General features: G+C 39.7%; 1 protein-coding gene across 1 annotated transcript; it reads left to right on the top strand.

Moving 5' to 3' along the window:
- Nucleotides 1-1064, top strand: LOC103707723 (mitochondrial import inner membrane translocase subunit TIM23-1-like). The gene has a single exon (XM_026804875.2). The coding sequence runs from the start codon at nt 240-242 to the stop codon at nt 810-812; it is 573 nt and encodes a 190-aa protein (XP_026660676.1). The 5' UTR covers nt 1-239; the 3' UTR covers nt 813-1064.
- The last annotated feature ends 9818 nt before the right edge of the window (nt 1065-10882 follow it).

Here is a 10882-nt window from a genome sequence, read left to right as displayed (position 1 = left end):
GGCTACAATTTGTCACGCAGGCCACAGCCCATCAATACCCTAACATAAAACCCTCTCCACTCGCCGCCTTCGGATTCCCCTGCTCTCCTCCGCTCCGACGTCGTTGGAGACCAAATAAAAGGAACCTCTTTCCCCCTCGTCCCCTCTCTCAATCCATCCAAGGTCTCTCCTCCCCGCCCCAAAATCCAACCAAACCCTAGATTTCAGAGAAGAGCGGAGAAGAGAAGAGAGAAGATTCGATGGCCGATCGGGGAATCTACGGCGGCGACGACCTCGATCGACGGCAGGAACCCGGCCGGCGACTCTACAGCCCCTACCAGGACCTCCCGATCCCGTACCGGACCCTCTACGACCTTCCCACCTCGCCGGAGTTTCTCTTCCAGGAGGAGTCCGTGGTCCAGCGCCGCTCCTGGGGCGAGAACCTCACCTACTACACCGGCATCGGGTACCTGACAGGAGCCGTCGCGGGCGCCTCCCTCGGCCTCCACCGCGCCCTCCGCGCCGCCGAGCCTGGCGACACCCTCAAGATCCGCGTCAACCGCATCCTGAACTCGTCCGGCCAGGAAGGACGCCGGATCGGGAACCGCATCGGCGTGCTCGGCCTCCTGTACGCCGGGATGGAGAGCGGGATGGTCGCCGCCAGGGACACCGACGACTGGATCAACAACGTGGCTGCTGGGCTCGGCACCGGAGCCCTGTTCAAGGCCGCGAATGGGCCACGCTCGGCGGCCGTCGCCGGCGCCATCGGGGGGCTTATGGTGGGAGCTGCTGTTGCTGGGAAGCAGGTGTTGAAGAGATACGTGCCTATCTAGGGTTTGTTTGGAATCCCCCTCGCCCCTGATTTCTCTCTTCTTGTTTCTTGATTCTAGATGAGAAGATATTTGTGTGTCAATTTTTGCAGTTACATGAAACCATGAAAATGACCGGAAAGGTCAAATATTTGGTTGGGATTAGCCGACAAAACCAATTTTGTCAATTTAAACTTCGCTGTGATAGTATAACGGTTTGTTTTTTAGAATTTGAAGTTTAATTTATGTGGCTCTGTTCTTGTTATTTATTTCAAATCTGCCTCTTGGGTTCCTGAGTTGACTCATTTTTGTTGTTTTGACCCTTTTTAATCCTATATAATATTTGATGACATATGAAAGATTCATGGTTGAGTGGAAAATTTTTCATTTTAGGGTGGCAGTGAATAAGTTCATGGGCATAAGTTCCATTAAAAGAATATTTAAAGTTTAGTTTAAATATCAAGAAAGTTATTGTGGTTATGGGATATGACAAGAAGTTCACTTGATCCTTCCCAGCGCATTTATTTAATGAATTTTACCTAATTACTTTGCAGTATGCACTATTGATAGCTAAATTTAAGCATGCTTCTGTGAATGCATGTGCTGAGTTATGGGAATGGACATTGCAGCATATATAGAAATTCAATGGATTTTTTTCCCGGATATAAGATTGAAAGATGGTCGTCTAGGTTTTCTTTAAGCACCCCTTCATTTCAAGAATCCTTGTTATGGCATTGCTTACAGAGAGTGTGAAGAACTGTCATAGTGAATTTATGTCAATCCAGTGGGAAGAAGTTTGATTGTTCAAGTGCATTAGCAGTCTACAAGGTGTGCCGAACCGGTATTGGAGGTTGTATCGGCTGGCTACTGGTTCGATATGGTACAGCTTTATACCATGTCGTTCCAAGATGCACTAAAAACAAAGAGAGGGAAGGAGAGAGGAAGGGAGAGAGGAAAAGAGAGGGGGGAGGGAGAGCGAGAGGGAGGGAGGAAGGGGGAGGGTCAAGAAAAATCCTAACCCTAATATAGTGGAGCGAGAGAGAAGGGAGGGAGGGGGAGAGAGAGAGAGAGGAAGGAGGAGAGCTGAGGGAAACCCTAACTCTAACCCTAGCAGCGCGAGAGAGAGGGAGGGTGGGAAGGAGGAAGGGGGAGGGCGCGAGAGAGAGGGAGGGTGGGAAGGAGGAAGGGGGAGGGCTGAGGAAAATTCTAACCCTAATCCTAGCGGAGTGTGTGTGTGTGAGAGAGAGAGAGAGAGGGGGAGAGGACTTATTGGAAAGTCTCAAATGTGGGCACTCTCGAACCATAACGAATGGCTTGGGGGGAGGGAGAGCGGGGACGAACCCTCACAAGTGGGCGGAGGGGGAGGGAGGTTTAATAAATGAATTGGCCTAGTCTTGAATAAATAGACTGAATCGTGTCAATCTCTGATTGGTCCTGTTCGGTATGTCCAAACCGGCTAGTTCGGCACAGTTTGTATGGTTCAGTACATCCTGAACCAGAAATTTTGGAACGGTTCGGCCATCCTTGCCAGCCTCAGCTTTTTTTTTTTTGAACAATGAGATAAAGTTTGGAATAGTTATCTCTAAGTATAAAAATGCATGAAACTCATGATTGTATTGCATTCAAAAAGGAAATGCTGGTTTTGATTTACGGAGGATCTTGAAAGCTTCGATAGTGCTTTCTTCGTGAGTGGCCATGGTGTAAATCTAAGGGATTCCTAGGTGGTTGAAATTGTAGTAGCCTGTGTCTCTCATAATGAAGGAGAATATCTCATTGGTAGGTTTGTAGTTGAAAGTCATTCTTATTCATTAAGCCTATTAAAATTGTGATTAAGCTTACTATTTTTCTCTTTTTCCTTATTTTTTAAGTTCTGATTTTGGGCTTAAGGATGAGCTTTCAGAAAAGTGCATTGATTGGGAGTTACTCATGACAATCACTTACTATTTGTTGTAGAGTTGTCCTCTAAAAGTATTTTGACTTTTTGACGCTTGAAAATTGTAAATTGAATAACTGGGATCGTGTTGGATAGGTAGATGACATTTGACAACATAACCGCCTTGGTCAAAACTTGCTATTTCATGAGTTCTATTTTAGTGCCCATCTTTATATAGTCCAACCTTTAAAAAATGCAGATTCTTTTAGAGAAATTGCCGCAAGTAATGAGTTGAGTTGCTCTTTGCTTGCTTATGTCATAGGCAATCATCGGTTTGAAGGAGATGAGCTTTGCACAGTCAAGCATAGAATATCTTGGTCTGATATCCTAGAGTTTCTTTCAGGCTTTGTGGCAATGTTTGGGCTGTAATCCAGAGATAACTCTAAGAAATGATAATCTAACAAAGAGAGATATTGAACTAGATAAAAAGCATTCTGCATGCTTGTCTTGCTCTTTCAATATTTCAACAGTAGTTTATATTCTGTCTCAAGTAATTGTGCAATAAAAACAATTATTCTTGTTTTTAAATATAGAAATCTCTTTTTAGTTTTTGAGGTAGCGTGGTATAAGATATCTCTGATCTGGATTTACATGCACTTCTTGATGCTTTTTTGTTACAATCCCTAGGTAGGATCATGCATGTCAACTATTATCAACTGTCAGTTGCTTCCTTTCTAGTGGGTTAAAGCTGTAGTATAAATTATGTTTTTAGCCAAATGATGAATTCTTGTGCTTTCTAAATATCTTAGCACCCAAGTAGTGCATTTCATATATGGGATGATTGTGATCGTTAAAGTGATTATTAATTTCATATTTCGAACTAAATATCTCAGATTTGAAACTTTTATAGATTTTTTGTACACTGTTGTAAATAGTAAATTTATATTTGAAAGGAATGCAAAAAGGGGCTTAGTTTTTAGCTATCTAGCCTTGCATTTAAGGCATTCCTATTTCTAGTCAATTGATTCCATTAATAGTTTCTATTACCTGCATTTTAGTTTATTTGCTTCCTGTACTTTTCAGCTGAATTCACATTGCATGTTTTGAAGATTTCTACTTTTCTCCAGTAATTGATGACATGGATATTGACCGGGATCAAATATCAACTATTCTTTTTATGTGGGACTAATAATTTTATGCATCCAATGAGGATATGTAATTGTGACTATCTAATTGTTGCTGTCATTCCATTGCAATGATTCAAGAGAGTGCTATGTCAATATGAAACTCGAGTCTGTGTATCTTAGAGAGGTGATTAGTTAATCAGGATCATTCTTTGGATCTTGTATTAATCATGGCTAGATATTAATTGTTCGAGTTTATGAGCATAATGATTCATTCTATATACTTGAGATTCTGACATTTCTACAAATTATTTTAATGTGCAAAGAGTGTAATATAGGCTTGATTATAAATTTGACCTGCTCTTTTGCCTTTTTTGTTCACTTTGAATGTAAAAAATCTGGTAACTTGGAGAAGTGCCCATTGTGATATTCTGCAATTTCCTTGTGAACCAGGTGATGAATATATGAAGGGCTAGAAATATAATGAAATTTACATGAATTTAAGGTTATATTTTAGCATATATCTGTCAGGTTAGGTATGAATTGCTATTAGTTATGAAAATTTGCTTGATGATAGTGAAGTTGATGTTCAGTTTGAATCTCTGCATAGCTACTTAGATTTATGCTAAACATATTAACGGCAAAGGGAAAAAGATGGCAGATATTTGATTTGTCTTTCTCTTGTGGATCACAGTACCTGTGTCATGCCTTAAAATTATATTTTCTTTCATGCATTATTGACCTTTCATTTTATCATTGAATACCGATCCATGTGAATTCTTATCTAAAGCTATGACTCTATTTTGATTGTTATTATGAAGTATGCTTCTTGTCTGTAATGTTTCCCTGTATCTAGTTTACTGGTCTCTTTACAGGCTTTATGATTTTATATGAGTAATGCTTTGAAGTGTCAGTTCACCTTTTGGAATTTTGTCTGTCTTTTTGTAGTCTGAGGGCAACCTCAGCTATAACTTTTGATATACTTCTTTCTGATGGCCCTCCACTGAAAATAAAGTATTAGGTTATTGGGCTAATGGAAGGTTTGTCTTGTTAAATCCATCAAGTGAAGGGGGTAGATATAACTCTATCATATACTGCAGAACCCAAACAGTCTGTACAAAGGCTTGATGGTAATTGACAACCATAGATCAGGCCCTCAGCATTTCGTTGGGGGAATGGAAGGAGAATTCCGGGAGGTTAAGAAGAAAAAAAAGTGGTCCATGCAACCAGTCTCAGATGGTTAGGGGAAGCAGAAAATCTATTTGAGTGGATATTATGGTCAGTTTTAAAGAAATGGAAATGTATGTCCATAATATCCACTCAAATAGATTTTCATGCATTTCCATTTCTTTAACAAAGTTAACAAAGTCAACCACATACATTTCCATTTTGGAAGTCGTAGAACTGGATATTATGGAAATGGAAGTCGCGGATGTTTGGGAGATTTACATTCCCTAGATTGTCAGTCGTAGGGAGATTCACTTTGTTAACTTGAGTGTTGACTTCACGTGATTCCTTTGGTGTATATACTTGAGGCGGTGAAGTACTTGGATTAAAAAATACAGTCACGTTCCATATAATTATGACAAAAATATTTGAGTCTCAATGATGATTGGAAGCCAATGGCTTTCAGTTTTTGCTGTACTAATGAGCTGCTAGGGAAAAGAACATGTAAATATGGTCACCCTTTTGATAGCCTTGGGGCATGGCTCCCTCGTTTTTGCAGGTGACCCTACAAAGAAGAATGGGAGGAGTTGGCTCCGTAACATATCATAAATGTTCAACGTTAGCTACAAAAATTTTTTTAACTGGTGTGGCATGTGCTATAAACTTGATATTTGTTCTCAAAACTATGAACTTAGGACTCACAACCAAGAATTTTTCTTCTCATAAAATATGAAAATTTTATTTTCAATGAAATGTTATTTTCTTCGTTGTCTCTTATGGATCCACATATCTAATAGTTTAGGTTATACATTAGATTTTAACATATTGATTGCTCGATTGTATTTTAAATATATTATATAGAAAAATTATAGGTCGTGCTTGATAATTATTTTAGTTGGTTTTGTAACTTTTGTTGCTTAACTATCTATGTATATAATTTAAATATGAAATCAGTCATATCTTATGTCAATAAGGACAGGATGGAAATTGAGATGAATTAGGGATTGAACCTAAATTACCCTGGCCGGTTTTACTCATACCCTTCCCATCCGTGGGCTCGGCTCGGTTATCCCTCTGGGCTCCGGCACGAATACCATGTGTGAGTACGTCACACCTGGCACCACCGAGGCTACTAGCAGAGCGATACGCCCTTTCAGACCCCGTGTCCGAGCATGGAGCATCCGGTCTCTATAATTTAATCGATATCCGTGCGTTTCGAACTTGAAACCACTTGGTTGGAAGTAAGGCCACGCTCCCACCTCAATGGTTGGCGCCATGTTTCTTGCTGTCAGTTCAGGGAGTGGACAACACTGACATGGCTTCAGTAATTTAACTCATCCTAGATATGGCTAAAGAGATTCAAGTGGCATTGAAAATTATGCATCTATTGGACACCTGTGATTCAATGTCAAAATGTGTGTTTCTATGAAGCCATATTGGAGGTCGGGTGGCCTTTCAAAGTGTATTCTAGTGGTTGCTTCTCATGGTGATTTACCTTCTGTTTATGTTGAAGAAGCATTATTTTGTAGATTGTGCATGAAGATAGATTGTGCATGAAGATAGCTAGCGGTTGTTTCTAGGTGCATCATCGACCTACACTATTATAGCAAACACTAATGCTTTTGGCCCTCCGAATATCCCTGTTGGACTCTTTTTTATGCCTTTTCCGTTTACTTCTTTAGCTCCATATCTTATTGACCAACAACTTGTTCTTCTTTAACTTATATTATGTATTTTATGATCAGCAGCCATCCCAGAAGTGCTTTTTATCATGGCCCTTGGGCCCAAGACCAACTAGGTTTCATTCTTAGGCTCCTTGCCTGCCAATTTGTAAGCTCAACTCGTTTGTTTTCCCATTTTTTAAATCCCCCCCACCCACCCAAAAAAAAAGCATTAGCACTAGATATGAGCATTTGGATGCTTTGTCTTCCCTCTTAGAGGTAGATCAGAACATCCAATCTCAAGTTAAAATATAGTTGGACAAAGGGGTCAAATGATCGTCTAATGGGAGCTCAATTCTATGATGCTGATAGTCTGCATTCACCTTATATTTTTTTTGGCATATCCTATAAAGTATTAATAAACTATTAAATCACATGAGTACAGTGTTTTCCGATTTTCCTATCTCATAATTTTCACTTCACCTCTATAGCTATTTGCTATCCCTGGTCCAGTAAATTAGTATGGCACAAGATTTTGGCATGTTGTATTGTTAATCTTTTTTTCACTCTACCAACCAACCCAGTGGCTATATCAAAGCCAAGACATTTGGATAAGTTGATCATTTTATAAATTCTATAATTTTCTATCTTAATTGAAAGATTTCCTACTCATGTGTTAGCTCGATTTCTTATGCTAATGGGGCACTAGAGGATCGGCACAATTCATAATGAAATTACTATGATTCACCAAGAGATTGATTGAAGAATAGCATAACATGTTGCATCAACATTAAATTGGTACATGAAATTGAAGTTAAAAAAAAAAATGAGCTTAGCTCTTGTTAGCAGCGAGCATGTTAAATTCGAGCCGCCACGTGGCCACTATTTTTGCCCCAACCGTTTCTTTTTTTATCAAAATAATATTTTATTTCATATAGCTCTAACGTAAGTACAATCTGCCATATCAAGTGAAAGTAAGCAAAACAATGAGTGTAGAATACATGCTAAGCTTATCCATATGCATTCTCTGACATGCCGGGCAATATAAGAGGTGACCTAGTTTACTGCTCTATTCGTTTTTCGATACACATGAGCTATATAGTAGGATGTCAACTTCTGCACCAATCTGCATAAGTCACGTATTATCGGATAGCCATCTCTATGCCTATGCGTTTTTCGGATTAGCCAATCACAATGATACATCTCCCAGCCGTTTCTTTCCCGACGCAAGACCGGGCCAATTCCCCGTTGCCGACATCGGTAGCACAACCGGATCTTTCTTGCTTTCGGTGTACACGTAATGTGTCAGAGAAGGCTTAGGAGATTTAGAGTACCCACTCGAATGACGCCAGCAAGAGATCCAATAAAAGGACGTACTCGTCCTCATAAAATTCTCTGTAGTTCTTTCTAGTATTTTAACACGCATTCAGAGAAACAAACACAAGGAGCGCATTGGTATAGGAATTGGAGTGTGTATATATCACCGGTTTAAGGAATTAGTTGGGGTGCCGGACGTCCACGTCTGGGGCGGGTCCGGTCTAACCGGAGGCGTACACGTCCCGTGCGTTCGTTGTCATCTTCGTGCAACGTGCCCGGAGATATCTCGTGACGCGCCCGTTCTTCCATGGAGCTTGCCTTACCGAGGCGGTCGGACCTTACCTCGTCCGTCTTGCTCTATTTGGTGACCGTGGGTCCGAGGCTTTAGAAAAGTCGTGCCGTAGCTGGTGGCTCGGAGAAAATTGAAAGCGGAGTTCACACGCTTTTTCCGAGTTTCTTCCCGATAGGGCTTTGAATGAAACGTCTGGGTTTGCCTTGCTGAGCTGTTATCTCATTTCGTGCCATCAATGGAACAGTGTTATTTTGAAACGGTAAAATTGACCAGCGTTGCCCGTTCTAGAACTTGAAATATGACTCACATTTTTTCTTATAGTATTACTGGATATGGGTAATATCTTCGGATTCATCTTTCCTCATCCGAATCTTAAATTGCGCACTAGTTACTTTTAGATCTATGCAGATCAATAAATAAAAATAATTGGATCGTAAAGAAAATATCCTCATATGAAGGATACAACATGAACCGATACTAATATGCTTTAGTAGAAATTCAAGATCGGTCTAGATAAGATGAACTTTTTAGACTAGACTACTCTAATGTTGATGGACCTACTAGATACATATGACCTGAGTAGTAAGTTGTTCAAGCTTAACTTACTAAAAACGCTCGGACTATGCATGTTGCAAGCTTGATTCCTTTGCAATTCATATTTAGCTTGAAGGTTTAAGCTCTCCTTGTTTATGATTTTAGTTTCAAAAAGGTGTTTGGCTAGGATATTATGTAGCCCTGCATGATATTTTTATTAATTGATTGGTTCATTTTTGCACCATCTCCACCATCCACCGTATGTCTCTCTCTCTCTCTCTCTCTCTCTCTCTATATATATATATATATATATATATATATATATATATATATGCCTATAAGGTGCTTGGATGTGATGATCATGTTTACCAACTTCGGTGAGGTAAGGTTGTGTTTTTTTGGAGACACCCATCATTTCCTGTACCGGGCCTGCTCACCTTTCGAAGGAACAGCTTTCGGGTGTCCCGCGCCATTCACCTCGATGGTCCCCAGGCTTTGATGGATATGTCTTGGTCCATGGAAGCAACCAACGAATGGACATCGGAGAATGGACCTCTCATGAATCTTCGAATGCTTCCCCTTGGAAACGGCTCTTTTCCAGTTGAGTTATTGTTGTAGTGGTAGCAACATCTTGGTACATTTGAACCGACCTGCTCGGAAAGTTTAGCATACCTAAACCATGGGTTGAGTCCGGTTTGTAGCTGGCATATTTGAGTGATAGAAAAGCCATTCAAGATGGGTCCATGAATAAGATGAGCGAAGCCAAACAAGGCTTTGAGCTATCTTGGTTTGGTTAGTACATACATACTGTGAGGCCGAATAGTTTTACATCGGAAAAACTCATTTCAGAGTCTGGACATATGAGACGAGTGTCTCCAAATCCTGCAGACTCATTTTGGGTGGAAAACAAAATCGGAGAGGGATCTGAGAGGCGCATGTGCATACATGCGGACCCCAAAACCGAACAATATCTAGCAAAGAAGCTCCGTGTTCCTTCCTCATGTGGTTCCCATATGGGCACTGGGTGCCTCACGTGCCCCGTGTAGGCGTGACATTTGGTATCAGAGCAGAGGACGATTCTTATCCGATGATGAAAAGGGTGTGAGGCACAATATATATATATATATATATATATATATATATATATATATATATATATATATATATATATATATATATATATATATATATATATATATATATATATATATATATATATATATATATATACAAAACATATATCCATACACGCATAGTCATGAGTCAAACACAGGAACTCTCCCATAAAGAATGGTGTCATTCAGTTTACAAGAGCCTAGTTAGCTTTTGGCTTCGCATGCTTATATATACAAGGTGTTCAAGCCAGGTTGGAACTTAAAACGATGTTACCAAAGATTGGTTGAGACCCCTAAATGGATTAGGTTCTCAACCAAATCCAAGTTTCCGCTCATATTTCAGAGCCTGCAGATATCAATGCTTGAATCATTAAAATCAAGTATAAAGCAAGTCTTTATTCTTTAATAATGCCAACATTACAAACTACAGAGATTTTAATTGTTATTGATCATTCTAATAGAAATAACGACCTTATTCGTCTGGACTAGGAAAGATAATAATTTTATATGTTTAAATAACGACCTTATTCGGCCAATATTTGCCATTATAAAAGGCAATAAAAGGCAACCGGCTGGCAATAACGGAAAGATAATAATTTTATATGTTTAAATTACTTTTTCCAAAATAAAACAAGTAAAATTTTTGATTGTTTGTAGCTTTGATTTCGAAACCATTATGTCACAAACACGACGAAAAATGTTAAACAACATATATATATTCCTATTGTGCAACAGCTATTATGATAAGTTTTGTTTTCAACTTTATTATCAATATAATAACATAATGAGCCACCTTGAATCAAACCATTGACAAAAGCTCGAACCACCAAGCGTCAAGGAGCCACCCGTACAACTTGCCAGGGCTGTTCATTTCCACGTCTAGTTCTAGAAAATCTAATGGTTCAATTTGTTATCGCAAGGTTTGGTTTGTGACCACTAGATCATCATCGTCAAGATACGTGGCGTCGTCCTGCCTTTATCACCAGATAAATTCCGAGGTCCCAAACCCCG

This window comes from Phoenix dactylifera, chromosome 5 (assembly GCF_009389715.1).
Source record: "Phoenix dactylifera cultivar Barhee BC4 chromosome 5, palm_55x_up_171113_PBpolish2nd_filt_p, whole genome shotgun sequence".
In the NCBI taxonomy this organism is placed as follows: Eukaryota; Viridiplantae; Streptophyta; class Magnoliopsida; order Arecales; family Arecaceae; genus Phoenix; species Phoenix dactylifera.
The sequence above is the reverse complement of the archived record's forward strand: the minus strand, read 5'-3'. Positions and strand labels throughout refer to the sequence as shown.

Bases quoted from the DNA above. Each gene is read 5' to 3' on its own strand.
- LOC103707723 (XM_026804875.2), top strand. From the start codon at position 240: ATGGCCGATCGGGGAATCTACGGCGGCGACGACCTCGATCGACGGCAG.